Source organism: Engystomops pustulosus, chromosome 8, assembly GCF_040894005.1.
Source record: "Engystomops pustulosus chromosome 8, aEngPut4.maternal, whole genome shotgun sequence".
NCBI lineage: Eukaryota > Metazoa > Chordata > Amphibia > Anura > Leptodactylidae > Engystomops > Engystomops pustulosus.
In genome coordinates this window covers 41,256,317-41,272,706 of record NC_092418.1, presented here as the reverse complement: position 1 = coordinate 41,272,706, position 16,390 = coordinate 41,256,317, and the positions used below count along the sequence as shown (strand labels likewise).

The window sequence follows — 16,390 nt, the reverse complement described above, 5'->3', positions numbered from 1 at the left end:
ATACTGTGCTTTCTATGATATTATGAATAATGACTTTGAGAAATAGTTTTATCTACTTCTGCATCCTGTTCTCTTTTTTGAAGGTTTATAACGTGTACAATAGATCTGCCTGATTATATAATGGTTTGAACCTCAGCTGTATGGTAGATCTCTCCCAATTGACTGCCACTCCTGAGGTTGTGATTGAAATGACAAAATATTACAGGTGCTAACAGGAACCACGAATAAAGTCTCAATAAGTTTCTCAGGTTCTGTAGTTTTCCTCATCTTTGTACTGGCCTTTTAGGCCTTGGCTTGTAAGGTTAAGTCATTCTAAAGGGTAATCTCGCCTATAAGCTCAAGGTGATGAAATTTGCATCTTCAGTACAAACAGAGGTTGTTGCTGAATCTGTGTTGATGCTGTTCTGGAGACAATTTTATTCAGGGGTTCCTGTCAAGCATCTAACCTCAGAATATTGTGAATGAAGTAAAGTCCAAATCAGCACAATCTTATAGACTCCTAATAATGAGGGGTGCAGCGCCCCCAAAGGTTCTGGCTTGATCCTCTCGTAGAAATATAAAGTAGAAAGCGGGCAGCACTCAATGGTTCAAATTTCAAAATAAAAGGTGAACTTTATTTATAAGTGGCGACGTTTCAGTGTGAAACACCTTTATCAAGCTCAGAATATTGTGGATAGAAACACTTAGGCTCGAAACCTAAATTACTTGGGCTGTATGGGAATACCAAAGACTGTAACTAACCACTTTCTATGAGTTTTGGGGGGAGCAAAAGCAGGCAGCTACGAGCTAGCATTACACACAGTGGCGTAACAACAGTCGTAGAGGTTGCTACAGGGCCCTTGCTGCTAGGGGGCCCGGTATGGACGTGCACCCAAAATTTAGTGCTGTTCTCCCCTCCCCTGCCTGTGAACAGCACAGCAGTAACGCCTGCTGTGCTAAACATAGAGACGCCCACCTGTGTCGGCCACACACTCTCCCACCCCCCCCGACAGTCGGCAACACATCCTCCCTGCCGGCACGTGCCCCTGGCCGCCTGCCGGCATATCCTGCTGCCCACCCGCCTCCACATCCTCCTACCCAAACGCATGCCCGCCTCTGCGATCCCCTGCCCACCCACCAGCAAGTCTTCCTGCTTGCCCGCCCTCTCCACAATCCCCTTCCAGTCCACTGGCATGTCTGCCCGCCTGATGCCATATCCTGCTGCCCACCTGCCTCCACCTCCTCCTACCCAACCTCCTACCCAACCACCCGCCTCCATGATCCCCTGCCCACCTCCACAATCCCCTGCCCGCCCACCGGCATGTCTTCCCGACACCCTCCACGTCCCCCTGCCTGCCCACCAGCATGTCCCCCTGCCCGCCCGCCAGCATGTCCCCCTACCTGTTCGTCATATGTATGTATGTATGCCTATGTGTGTATCTGCTGTATGAGTATTGATGTATATTCTGTATGAGTGTATATGGTGCGTACGTATAAATGTGTATATTTTCTGTATGAATGTGTCTATATGCTGTATGTATACGCAGTACATGCATATATGCTGTATATACTGTATTTATACGCAGTACATGTGTAGATGCTGTATATACTGTATATGTATATATATTCTGTATGTATACGCAATATATGTGTAGATGCTGTGTATATACTATATGTGTATATATGCTGTATGTATACATAGTATATGTGTAGATGCTGCATATACTGTATGTGTATTTATGCTGTATGTATACACAGTATATGTGTAGATGCTGTATATACTGTATGTGTATATATTCTGTATGTATACACAGAATGGGAGGTATTTATCAGGACTTCTGCACCCTAATGTACCAATCCACCACCTTCACGCCAGTGAGGTATGGAGGGGCGCGTCTGGGCGGTGGGGAGTGGGCCGGCGAGGGAAGCTTTCATATGTGAAAATTCGCTGGCTGCGTTTATTTCTATGCCAGGCCATGCCCAACTACCTGGACTGGGGGACATATTTTGGTGTATCTCTCATTGAGACATTGAATATTTTGATCCTAGTCCACAGATCTCAGTGAAAGATCAGTGGTACAAGGTTAGAGACCTTAACAAAGTTCTACTCAGCAAAAAACTATGATTTACATGTAAGTCTCAGACTTATTACATTTGCCTAGCAATATTTATTCCTGAATGAGAAATCACACAACCATATTATACATAATTCTTTATTGATCTGAGGACCATTACGTATGTCTATTTTTTAAAAAATTTTTGCTTGGAAATAAAAACAATAGAAATTGTTGGAAAAAACGAAATAATTCTTGAATGTTTGAAAATATTTTCTAATAGAAACATTAACACAAATAAAGAAAGAGAAAACAATGTAACAGTTAAAGGGGTATTCCAGGAATAAGCATAATTCACATATACAAAGCGTTCTTTGTATATTTCAATAAATCTCTTCCATAAGACATGTGATCACCTTAGCCTTCCCCTGTTCTCCCAATGCTGCACTTTGCATCTCCACACAACTTCCTGTTTCTCACTCCTTCAGTCCATCTGTCATGGCAGACACAGGGAGGTGGGAGGTGAAGCAGCACCATGAGTCTTAATGTCCTGCTGCAGGTCCCTCCTATTTATTAGTGTAGGGTCTTTGTTTATATGTCCATGCAGAGTCCACAGAGAGTCTGCACACATAAAGGAAGCATAAAGGAAGCATCAGGGATGATGAATCAATTGGTGAGCATTCAGGGATTATTATTAACACAGTAAAGGCACATAGGCAATTTATGTTAAAGGCAAATCCCTTCAAAATATAAGTTAATATTTAATTAGTTATTTAAAATTTAGGTCCCCTTAGCAGAAAAATGCTGTTGACATACAATGTAATAAAGAATTAACCCCTTCCCGCCGCGGCCCTTTTTCGATTTTGCGTTTTCATTTTTCACTCCCCACATTCAAAAATCTGTAACTTTTTTATTTTTCCATGTACAGAGCTGTGTGATGGCTTATTTTCTGCATAACAAATTACACTTCAAAATGGTGGTATTTAATATTTCATGCCGTGTACCGGGAAAAAAAATCCAAATGCAGTGAAATTGGTAAAAAAACGCATTTGTGCCGTATTTTTGTGGGCTTGGATTTTACGGATTTCACTGTGCACCCCAAATTACATGTCTACTTTATTCTTTGGGTCAGTACGATTACGGGGATACCAAATTTGTATAGGTTTTATAATGTTTTCATACATTTAAAAAAATTAAAACCTCCTGTACAAAATTTTTGGGGGGATTTTGCCATCTTCTGGGGCTAATAACTTTTTCATACTTTGGTGTACAGAGCTGTGGGTGGTGCAGTTTTTTGCGGATTTTTATTACGTTTACAATGTTATCATTTTTAGGACTGTACGACCTTTTGATCACTTTTTATAGAATTTTTAAAAAAATTTTAAATGGCAAAAAAGTGCCATTTTCAACTTTGGGCGCAATTTTCCGTTACGGGGTTAAACGCAGTGAAAAACCGTTATCATATTTTGATAGATCTGGCATTTTCGGACGCGGCAATACCTAAAGGGGGGTGATTTGAATTTTTAGGTTTTTTTATTATAATTTTTTTATTTTAACTTTTTTTTCATTTTTATTTTTACTATTTTTCAGACTCCCTAGGGTACTTTAACCCTAGGGTGTCTGTACGATCCTATCATATACTGCCATACTACAGTATGCCAGTATATGGGGATTTTACATCTCATACATTACAATGTGCTGACAGCACATGGTAATGAATGGGTTAACCTGAAGTAGCTTCGGGTCTTCGTGAGACCCGAAGCTACCATGGTGACGGATCGCCGATCCCCGATGACGTCACGGGGAGCGACAATCCACGGAAAGATGGCGGCGCATGCGCGCCGGCGTCTTTTTGATGCCGCCGGCACCTTTGCCGGCGGCGATCAGCGGTAAAACACCCGCGATCGGTGCCGGCACCGATTGCAGGTGTTACCGGTAAGCCTTTGCTGCAATATGCAGCAAAGACTTACCGGCTATGGAGAGGGCTCGGCCCGCGAGCCCTCTCCATGTACCGGGACCCGACATGTGACGTAGTACTACGTCACATGTCGGTAAGGGGTTAAAATGCTACTGGCCCTTTAAATAGTAGTTGGTTTCGTCATCTCCGTGAGGCAATGTGCAGTGATGGCAGTTACACATCATTACTATGGTAACAGACAGGGCCAGCTCCAGGTTTTAGTGGGTCCCTTGGCAACAAAACCTCAGTGGGCCCCTCAGTGGGGGCAAGAAAGTCTGTTATATCATCACTGGGAGCAGAGCACTGCAGGGAGGAGGAGGAGTTACTGAGAACTAAAGGATCATGGGACGACTATCTTAGTGATAACTCCACCTACTATAGAAAGCGTTAGCTCCAATTTGTGACTAATGACATTGGGGAAGATTTACTTACCCGGTCCGTTCGCGATCCAGCGGCGCGTTCTCTGCGCTGGATCCGGGTCCGGCTGGGATTCATCAAGGTAGTTCCTCCGCCGTCCACCAGGTGGCGCTGCTGCGCTGAAAAGCATCTGAACGCGCTGGAGTTCTCCGGGCCGGACCAAGTGAAGGTAAGCGCGTCCCAAGCGACACATTTCTTTTTTTAAATGCGGCGGTTTTTCCGAATCCGTCGCGTTTTCGCTCGGCCACGCCCCCCGATTTCCGTCGCGTGCATGCCAGTACCGATGCGCCAAAATCCCGGGGCAATTCGGGGGAAATCGGCGAAAATCGGAAATATTCGGGTAACACGTCGGGAAACCGCGAATCGGGCCCTTAGTAAATGACCCCCATTGAGTTTTATTATATTCATTTATTTATAGCATTATGGGTTTTTTTCCCAGACGTTCATATTTCCGGAATACCCCTTTAATATATAATCCACAAGGCATATGATCAGTAAACCAGTTTACACAAGACCAGGATCTCATACAAAGGGATCATTTATGTACCGAATATGACTTTATTGATGTAAATTTTACATTCTTTTGTATTTTGATAGGTGATGATTGCAGTTGGAGCAATAATGGTCAACATCCTTACAGCCGTCTACACAGAAGGGAATCAGGCAGCATCCTAACCAGCAACTATGGAAGAAAACACAATGAGACCATACATACATTAATATGGAACTGTCAGGTCCTGGTACGGATCTAGTGCTATGTGATAACTGTTAATCTCAGGAGGCCTAAAAAACAACCCATTAAGAAGTAGAACTTTGGTGCAACTGAATGAGTTTGTTCAGTTTTAGTAATGCCATATATAATGCTTTATATTCCTTCTTTAGTCATTGCTTCATATTATTTATTATATTCAGTCTTTGCTATATTATTAATTATAGAATTTCTGATAGTGCTTACCCAAAAAGAAGTAGAACTCCAAAGATAGCCCAGACAAGGAGCCCATTGCTATGTTGTATACGTGTCACAATGCGTTGCTGACAAACTGGACATGTGCATGATACTGGAGTGTCAGCGTATGTTGTTCCCACAATCACTGTTGTAGGAGCCACTAACACTGTGAGAGAAAAGATAAAAAAGTTATCGATTTATACAGTGGGTACGGAAAGTATGCAGACCGCTTTAAAATTTTCACTTTTCATTTGATTGCAGCCAATTAGTAAGATTAAAAAAAGTTAGTTTTTTTTTTTGCTTATTAGTGTACACTCTGCACGAGGAAATCGTGCTAGCGGGACAACCCGGACTGCGAGGACTGTAGGCTCTCACAGATCCATGGACATCAGGAAACTCCTCTCACCTTGGGACCGAGCTGTGACCCTGGCATTGCTTGTGAAACACCTCTACCTGCTGGCCGTTCTGGCCGTTCTCCTATAGTCCAGGCGACATGGGGAGCTGTGCAGCCACCAAGCAAAGATGTGAGCCTTGGAATGAGACATCAGAAGCTCATATGGACAACCCACAGATGCCACAGACAACTCGGATGGGGAAAGATTATAAGAATCCTCGCAGGTTGAACCCTTAGGTTAGTAGGGAAAACCAGGGCCAGATTAAGGTTGGTGGTGGTCCCTGGGTGCAAAATATGATGGGGGCCCCCATTGAATCGCTATATACTGTTCCCCAGAAATAACTATTTACAGCCTCCCCGGTAATTACTATATACAGCACCCAGTATTCACTAAATACAGCCCCCAGACATCACTACATACAGTTCCAAGCAACCACTATATACATCTCCCCAGCAACCACTATATACAGCTCTCCCAGCAATTACTATATACAGCTCTCCCAGCAATTACTATATACAGCTCCCCAACAATTACTATATACAGCCCCCAGTAATCACTATATACAGCTCCCCCAGCAATCACTATATACAGCTCTCCCAGCAATCACTGTATACAACCCCCAGTAATCACTATATACAGCCCCCCAGCAATCACTAAATAAAGCCCCCAGCAATCACTATATAAAGCCCCCAGCAATCACTATATAAAGCCCCCAGCAATCACTATATAAAGCCCCCTAGCAATAACTATATACAGCCCCCCAACATTACCTATATACAGTCCCACAGCATTAACTACATACAGCCCCCTATAATAACTTTATACATCCCCCTATAATAACTATATACGGCCTCTCTATAACTATACACAGTCCCCTATAATAACTATATACATCCCCTATTATAACTATATACAGCCTCCAAAAACAAAAGGTACCCCTTTAAGGAGGGACAGGGAAAAAGGGGGGAAAGGAAGCACTATGAAAGACCAAATGGAGTCTAAATGATTGTAATAAAAAATACTTTATTGATGACTACATAAGACATAATAATAAAATCAGGATGAACATCCTCAGACCATGCTGAGGGGGAATGACAGTGCAAGGCGGCGACAACAAATGAGAAAGTCGTCACCCCGGGCAGACATAGGAGGAATTACGCATGGACAAAGCATGCACATGTGATAGGTAAGGACAGATGGTACATATCATGAAGGCAACAGGTGTAAAGTGGCACACAGTTGCTTACATGCATAAACATAGGTAATGCACACAAACAGGTAGAGGTAATGCCTTACCAATGAACAAAAGGTGAGATGAAGTGGGCCTCCACTGTCCGGATGGCGATATCCCCGACACGTGTTTCGGCTCGTAACAGAGCCTTCATCTGGGAGTGAGGCTCTGTTACGAGCCGAAACGCGTGTCGGGGATATCGCCATCCCGGACAGTGGAGGCCCACTTCATCTCACCTTTTGTTCATTGGTAAGGCATTACCTCTACCTGTTTGTGCGCATTACCTATGTTTATGCATGTAAGCAACTGTGTGCTACCTTACACCTGTCGCCTTCATGATATGTACCATCTGTCCTTACCCATCACATGTACATGCTTTGTCCATGCGTAATTCCTCCTATGTCTGCCCTGGGTGACGACTTTCTCATTTGTTGTCGCCGCCTTGCACTGTCATTCCCCCTCAGCATTGTCTGAGGATGTTCATCCTGATTTTATTATTATGTCTTATGTAGTCATTAATAAAGTATTTTTTATTACAATCATTTAGACTCCATTTGGTCTTTCATAGTGCTTCCTCCCCCCCCTCCCCCTTTTCCCTGTCCCTCCTTAAAGGGGTACCTTTTGTTTTTGTGCATGCTCATGGGAAGCCTTTCTTTGGTGTGTCACTTACCATACCGGTCTGACCCACACACTATATTACGTACCACATGGATTTGGACTTACTTGGTATATAGGTTTGATACCTTCATCTCCCTTCTCTCTCCTTTCCTGATTCTTCTGTTGTTTTGGATTTTTTTTATAAACAGCCTCCCTATAATAACTATATACAGTCCCCATATAACTATATACAGTACCCCTAAAATGACTATAGACAGCTCCCCTATAATAACTATATATAGCCTCCCTATAATAACTACATACAGCCCCCTATAACTATACACAGCTTCCCTATAACTATATACAGTCTCCCTATAATAACAATATACAGTCCTCCTATAATAACTATATACAGCCCCCTATATCTATATACAACCCACTATAATAATGACATACAGTCCCCCTATAACTGTATACAGCCCCCCTATAATAACTATATACAACACACTATAATAATGACATACAGTCCCATGTAATAACAGTATAAAGCCCCATAATAACTGTATACAGTCCCCCTATAATAACTGTATACAGCCACCCTATAATAACAATATACAGTCCCCCTATATTTACTATATTCAGTCCTAGGAAAAATAATAAAATTGTAATCACCCAGATTTGCATGGAACAGCAATTGCTATATTCTGCTCCACAGCAATTACTATATACAACTATCACTACATAGAGCACCCAGTATTCACTATATACAGCCCCCAGACATCAATATATACAGTTCCCAGCAACCACTATATACAGCGCACCCAGCAACCACTATATACAGCTCCCAGCAATAACTAAATACAGTTCCCCTGCAATCACTGTATACAGCCCCCAGTAATCACTATATACAGCCCCCCAGCAACCACGATATACAGCTCCCCCAGCAATTACTATATATAGCCCCCCCAGCAATCACTGTATACAGCCCCCAGTAATCACTATATACAGCTCCCCCAGCAATCACTATATACAGCTCCCCCCAGCAATAACTATATACAGCTGCCCCAGAAACCACTATATATAACTCCCCCACCAATCACTATATACAGCTCCCCCAGTAATCACTACATACAGTTCCTCAAGCAATCACTGTATGCAGCCCCCATTAATCGCTATATACAGCCCCCCAGCAATCATTATATACAGCTCCCCAGCAATCACTATATACAGCCCCTGAAACGTCGTAATTTTGATCTGATTCTTGTAAAAAAATCCTCACTGATTTGTTGCTTTGAGGTGAAGGCTTTATCATGTGAAATATTTGTTGAAAAATAAAAAAAGAGAAATAAGAATATAGAACGTGTGTGCCATGTTTTCTGATTGGATTAAAGGGAACCTGTCATTGGGAAGGTAATTTTTACTTAAAGACAGGTTCCAATATCCTATATCATGAACATACCCTCATATTCCTACATGGGCAAATCTTAAAGAATAAAAGCAACAAAATGGTCATTAGAGATGTATTTCACCCATGCCTTTGTAAGGGCTAGTTCACATGGAAGATTTTGCCACAGAATTTTCTACTGGAAAATCTATTCATTTTTGGTAGGCAAATCTTCAGTGGCAATAATTCAACCCCGCTCACCTATTCTCAGTGTTCAGTTATCTCAATTTACCTGCAGGCTGTGTCCCAGTAACTGCAACATTTGGCGATGCAATTGGATGTGGTCCAACAACTGTAAAAAAAAATATTTGAAAGTTTTAAAAAAGGTTAACAACATAGGACACTTCAATTGATAAGCAATGATTTATGATTTGGTATCATTATATCATAACAAATAAGTGTTCACATTTATGCTGCATGATAGATTGTAAAAGGGTTTTCCTAGTCCCCTGTCACACTGCCGTTGTGGGGATGTATATTGCGGCCATACATACATTCCCATAGACGCCAATGGCATCTGGCTATTGTACCTTGCTCACAAACCTGTGCCACTTTACCATACCATGCACAGGAAAAAGACAGAGCCCGCTCTGGGTGCTGGGTGCCATGCCTCACGGCTGCATGCTCTCCTGGGATACTACCAGGGCCGGCGTAAGGGGCCGGCAATCAGGGGACTTGCCCAGGTCCCTTATCCTCAACCGCCCCCCCTGCATGTGCACCTTTGTGTACAGACGATATATTGCTCCTTTAACCCCTTAAGCCACAAGCAATAAAAGATATAACAATCCCCCGAGCGTAAAATTGACCTACATGTGCAAATAAAATGCATTTGGAGAGCCCTGGTGGTACAAAATAGAGGAAGACCCCAACAAGTGACACCATTTTGGAAAGTACAGCCCTTGGAGAATTTAGCAAGGTGTAATATGTATATCTGCCCATAAAGGTGTTCGATTTAATTTTTCCCCAAAAATGGAAAAATATTTCACAAAAAAGTCACTTTTACCCCTAAATGTTGTAAGCCACGAGGGATAAAAGATGAAACAACCCCCCAAACATGCATAATACTATTTCTCTCGAGTGAAGAATTGCCCCACATGTGCATATAAAATGTTGTATGGGTACACAGTAGGGCTCAGAAGGGAAATACCTTTTAGAAGCCAAATTTGACAGAAATCCTTTACATGCATTTGGAGAGCCCTAGTGGTGCAAAACTGAGAAGAACCCCAACAAGTGACAACATTTAGGAAAGTACACCCCTTGGAGAATTTAACAAGGTATATAATATGTGTATCAGTCTGTAAAGTTGTTTTATTCAATTAGGCCCCAAAAAGGAAACATTCTTTACTTTTTCATAGACACAAGGGATAAAAAATGTAGTAACCCCCCACATGTGTCAGGATGCATTTGGAGAGCCCTAGTGGTATAAAACAGGGAAGAACCCTAAAAGTTACCCTAATTTTTGAACGCACATTCCTTGGAGAATTTAGCAAGGTGTAATATGCGGTGTAGTGTAATACACCTGGTGAAATGAGCATTTTGGACATACATGTATGTGGTTTCCAAATAAGATATTCAATGGATGCCCAAGATGGATATTGCAATTATTTCTGCAAATACACAAGATTGGTTCCCGTTATGTGATGCCCAGTTTGTGCCACTGTGAAATGTCAGCTCTCTGATTAGGAAGCCATGTTTCCTGACATGAGAAAACCCAACATGTAATCCTAAATGCTAGCCAGAAAATACAACACGGCTACAGAATAATAAAGCACCAAGTATATTCCAGGCAGAACTTGGAGAATTACAAAGGATGTGCTAACAAATCCAAAGACTTGGATGCAAAATAGAAAACCTAAAAAAAATTTAAACCAACAAGTGACCCTAGTTTGCAAACTACATCCCTCAGGGAAATAATTAAGGGGTATAGGGAGCAGTTACAATAATTCCCTTTACTAAAATGCATTCACAACAAAGGTTGGACGTAAATTGTGAATGTGATGCGTATGAAGTGGTGGAATATAGCAGGGAACTAACTAAAATTTTGTCACTCTGGAGTTCTCGAGGGTCTTGTAGTAGTATATAGTGTCCTTCCTAACCCCTCTTTTACAATAGACTCTTTTCTTTTTCCTTTCGTAAGAATCAGACTTAAGGAATTCACCGGGGAAATGTTGCTCTGGCAAAGCACAGGGAACATCTAATCCAGAGGTACTGGGGCCCTGTCCTTCTTGTCCAAATATTATTTCCCTAATCCCCACCTCTTAAAAATGGTACATTATACGGCCTGACCTGCACATTTTTAACAGCATGTAAGAGTTGTACAGCATCATCTGCACAAGGTAAACAGCAAGCGCTTTTGTAGCATATCTTCATTTTCATTAGGGCGCTGTACGGCTTCAGCACCTCATCTGACAGATCAAACCCACCCATGTATTTATTGTAAGCCAGGATGCCGCCTGGCTTGGGGGAAGCGGTGGTGGTACTTTGTACAGGGTGAGGGTGTTGGAGTCACCATGAATTGTGGTCAGAACAAGGACATCCCTTTTGTCTTTATACTTGACCAACACCATGTTCTGATTACCCTTAGTGGCTCCCTAACGAGGGATTCAGGGAAGCCTCTCTGGCTTTTGTGTTAAGTGCCGCACTCTACAGAACCTCTGGAACTGAAGGATTGGAATAGTGGAAGGCTTGGATAAAAGTTATCCACATACAAGTGGTAACCCTTTTTCAACAGTGGGTGCACAGATCGGTCAATCAGAGCTCTCTGGGAGATAGCATGATGCCACCAGACATGGTCCCTTCCACTGCAGCAATTATTGTTTTGTGCTACATGCTTGACAACGGCATGTAAGGGGTTAACACCCGTGATGAGAGGGTGTTACAGCAGGGTGTCAGTTGTCAATGATCCGCAACAATTCTGCGCTCCCAAAAAAGAAAGCTCCCGGCATTTTGAGGTGCAGAGACAATAATACATCTGCCCTATTGGGCTGTGCTTTCCGGAGACTGATCTCCAATGCCGACAGTCGTGCTTGCGCCAGAATTAGTAAGTTCCCTCTCCCCCCCCCCCCCCCCCCTCTGTGTTCTAGCCTAGCTGATTCTGCAATATGCTATTATGGTGCTGGTCATTATAGTAGGTCAAACAGTTGTGTGAGATGCCTCATTCACACTACAGAATTCTGCTCAGCATTTTGATCAGTCAGTATTTATAAACTAAAAAATGTTGAGGCTCTAAAACACATTAGAGGAACAAATCTGCCTATAGCACTTTTGTCTGTAGATTCCATTCCTTGTTTCTGTATATAATGCTAAACTGAGCAGAATATTGCTTATGAACATACACTTTTGGTGACATTTATCAGGGATTATATGCCAGTTTTCAGGCGTATAAATAGCAATGCCTCACAAACTTCAAACCGTGCTGATTATTTTCTCCTTTAGACCAAGAGGGTGTGGAGGGGCACTCACTAAGCCCTTCAAGCATGAATGGACGGTGGTCTTAGCGCAATTCTAAAATTCTCATACAGATGGCGGCCTGGATATATCAGGAGGCTCCAGACGGTGGTGATTTAGAATCAGCGGTAAAACTATATTTTGTATTTGCTTAATAAAAATGATGGTGGCAACTTATGTCCTGTTTCTTTGATGTTTTGTTACATTGGAAACTGAAGCTGAGATGCTCTGCTAGACATTGAACTCAAAGAAGACCTGTCAGGTCTATTTGATACCTAAACCCACTACAGGTACTTATGGAATTGTAGTTTAGGGTCCCAAATCAAACTTTTTGTCTTTATGTGCCAAAAAATGAAAATAGTAAACTTTTATACTCACTTTGATATGAGTCAGATGAGGCACATCGGACTGATATCAGAAGATTCAACACCGGCGCCTCCTCTTGCAATGTAAGCGAAGACGGGAAAATGTGCTGGTTTCACTGCGCATGCGCTGTACTTACGGTGCTTGAGCAAGCTTAACCATAATACATGGCGATTTGGGACAATTAACCACCAGTACCTAAGTGAGTGGTTTAGTGTCCCAAATGGCTAAGTTTCCCTTAAATGATGAGCCATGTCCACAGGAGAGGAGGACCTCTTCTCCGGGTGGTCTTTTGTTATGTTAATTTTTTGTCATTTTATATCACAACGTACTAGACTAGGAAAGTGAAAATTTATTTAAAAGGGCGCATATTATAAAACTGGTGCACATCGGTTTCAAAGGATAACTGTGCCCTCTCTACCACCCAAAAAAGTGCAATCCCTATTTTGTGACCTTTTGTGTGGAGGTCTTCATATATCTTTATGTTATTTAGATTTTATTCCTGGTTTTGGAACTAAATACTAAGCAGAATATGAACAGTATGAACAATATGAACAATATTTGTTAAAATTATTTAATCCCCCACATTTTCTTTACATAGAACAAAAACGTACACATAGACATACTGGGGCAGATTTATCAAGCTGTCTGAATATCAGAATATTTCTAGTTGCCCATGGCAACCAATCACAGCTCCCCTTTAAAATATTCATGAGCACTGACTGGTAAAATGAAAGCTGAGCTGTGATTGGTTGCCATGGGCAACTAGAAATATTCTGACTTTCAGACAGCTTGATAAATCTGCCCCACTATTTCCACTATACCTGTTAGCTGTGGCCCTCCAATTACATGTTGTGATGGGACTGAATGAGCTACAGCAACACCTGGAAAAAAAATTAAATATGAAAGACTAGACAATAAGACATACTGAAATTGACAAGCAAAGACAAATTTCTAATGACATAACTCTTACTGGATAGTCTTATCATCAAGCTAAATATTTTCTAGGTATATAAACAATTAATATTTAGCCCCCTTTCCTTATCTATCTGCTTTTCAAGCACCTGAGACCTTCCAGATATACTGCTCACTGCAGGAGAAGAAACGAGCAAGTAAATGGGCCAGAAATGAGTACAACAAAAAGAGCATTAACAAAGTTGCTCCAAAAATATAATAAAAGTGCACCACAATCTAAACTAAACCAATAATTAGGAAGTGCAGAGTTGCATCAGACACTGATAAATCTGGCCTTATATAACTGTCTAATCCAATTTCGCACTGACATTTTAAATAAATCTTCCCCAGTATGTTAACCCCTTACCGACGTGTGACGTATTAGTAGGTCACATGTCAGCTGCAGGTAAATGATGAGGGTGCCTGGGCTGAGCCCTCTTCATTCAAATTGGGTATTTGCTGCATATTGTAGCAAACACCCACCGGTAACACCAGCGATCAGTGCCAGCAAAGCTGCCGGCAGCAGTGGCTCGTTGGCGCTGCCATATTGGGTTAGATTATCCCTCCTCGGGACGTCATCTTACAAAGACCTGAGGCTTTATGCTTTCTGCCTCTTGCACATTCTAATAAATGATAGGTAAAAACCCCATATACTGCCATATACAGTAAATAATTGTTACAAATGCAAATCACCCCGTTTCCCTAGAACTTATATAAAAATAAAGAGTACAAATTATAAACATGTTAAGTATAGCCGCCTCCCAAAATGTCCCATCTATCAAAATATGATAACAGTTATTCCCGTAGTTTAACCCTGTAACATAAAATAGAGCCCAAATGTCCAAAAAGCTTATTTTGTGTCATTTTGCAACATATAAAAATATTTATATAAAATAATCAAAAGGCCGCACAGTCCTCAAAACAGTAGCAATGAAAACGGCATCTCATCTTGCAAATAATTGACATGTCACACAGCTCCGTACACCAAAGTATGAAGGTGTACTTTTTGTACAGAAGGTTTACATTTTTTTAAATGTATTAAAACACATTAAAACCTATATAAATGTAGCATTCCCATGATCGTACCGACCCAAAGAATAAAGGAGACATTTGGGGCGTACAGTGAAATCTGTAAAATACCGAGCCAACAAGAAAATATGGCGCAATGCATTTTTTTAACCCACTTTTATAAGTCCACTGCACTTGAATTCTTTTTTCCCGCTTGCCAGCACATGGCTTGGAATATTTATTACCATCACTGGGAAGTGCAATTTGTTACGCAGAAAACAAGCCTTCACACACATGCTTTACATGGAAAAATAAAACAGTTATAGATTTTTGAAAGTGGGTATTCACATGGTAGTACTAATAAAAACTTATATATTTACACACACACGCATATATATTGTACCATACCTATAGGCTGTGCCCCGGGAGCTGCATATGGTGGTGGGGGTGGGTAAGCTGCTCCAACATCTTATTAAAAAAAATATATGAAAGTTTTAGAAATACTAGATAACAAAGGAATCATATTGGACATGAAAGGATTAACTGAGATAGCAACATTTGCATGTAACAATAAAGGTTACTATTTTCCATGACATCGTATCCATCTATTGTCTGTAATGTCCCAAATGACTTAACAAATACATAAGGAAAAAATGTAAATATATTGTTTGTCTGTGTCAAATGAAGGCTTGGGGTACATATAACTCACACAAGTTAGGCCCCTTCCACACTTGCGTTGCAGATCACGTCAGAGTCTGATCAGGGGGCGATCAGGGTTTGGTCAGTGAAAAACTGACATTTTTCATCAGAGTTCAATCAGTTTTCAGTCAGAGTTTGTTCAGTGTCTCAGTTTTTGGACTGGAGGAAGAGCCCGACGAGAGGTTCAGGAAGGCGCTTGGTGCAAACAGCAGACGTAGAGATCCAATGGATAAAGGAATCTCTTTTATTATTGTTAAAAATATTTATCTCATAAAATGAGCATATGCATAACGTATTAAAAATACAGTGCGACGCGTTTGAGCTCTGGACTAGAGCTTTCATCAGGCATGGTGTAAAGAAACAATCCAACAGATTTATAGCTTACCTCGTGATGAAAAAAAAAAAAAAAAAAAAAAAAAGTCACGTGACCTACCGGGGGTCAAAGTTCAGGGTTTTTCCGTTCGTATACGGAACCCTCCCGGTGTTCTTATGGTGAAAAATACATTTGATCTATATAAGTAGACAGGATTTATACATAGTATTGTTTCTAAGATATAGCGGTTGCAATTTGAAGAGAACATGTACATTGTGACAATAATCTATCTATATAAACCAGCGATAGATGCATACAACAATCGATGTATAAACTTATGAATGAGGACATGCTAGAAGAGCATAGGCACATACATAGTGTGATGAAGCGAACCTAAGAGGATATAGTGTCTTGCGGGGTATTCCGAGGCAAACCGCTGTGGTGGCGTCTGGATTGGGTGCCATGGATACCCAAACTACGGAAAGCAGTATGTGACAATCTTAAAAAGGCAAAAAAAAAAAAAAAAAAAAAAAAAGGGCTACAAGTAGTCAAACGGATGGTAAATGAAATGAAAACTGATCTAGAG

The 16,390-nt window shown here is 41.3% G+C and overlaps 1 protein-coding gene across 2 annotated transcripts in view; it reads right to left on the bottom strand.

Annotated features, from left to right (window-relative positions):
- Nucleotides 1-3,659: 3,659 nt before the first annotated feature.
- LOC140075182 (lipopolysaccharide-induced tumor necrosis factor-alpha factor homolog) overlaps nucleotides 3,660-16,390 on the bottom strand; it is a 33,134-nt gene continuing 20,403 nt past the window's right edge. The window contains exons 4-8 of one of the 2 annotated variants that reach the window (XM_072120746.1): nucleotides 15,201-15,260; nucleotides 13,655-13,714; nucleotides 9,253-9,312; nucleotides 5,363-5,519; nucleotides 3,660-5,089 (exon numbers count right to left, since the gene is read on the bottom strand). In XM_072120746.1, coding sequence (XP_071976847.1) covers nucleotides 4,981-5,089; nucleotides 5,363-5,519; nucleotides 9,253-9,312; nucleotides 13,655-13,714; nucleotides 15,201-15,260 — 446 coding nt within the window. In that variant the 3' untranslated portion in view covers nucleotides 3,660-4,980. Of the gene's footprint in view, nucleotides 5,090-5,362; nucleotides 5,520-5,708; nucleotides 5,884-9,252; nucleotides 9,313-13,654; nucleotides 13,715-15,200; nucleotides 15,261-16,390 lie in introns of those variants that run through there. The other variant, XM_072120747.1, reaches the window with a different exon arrangement.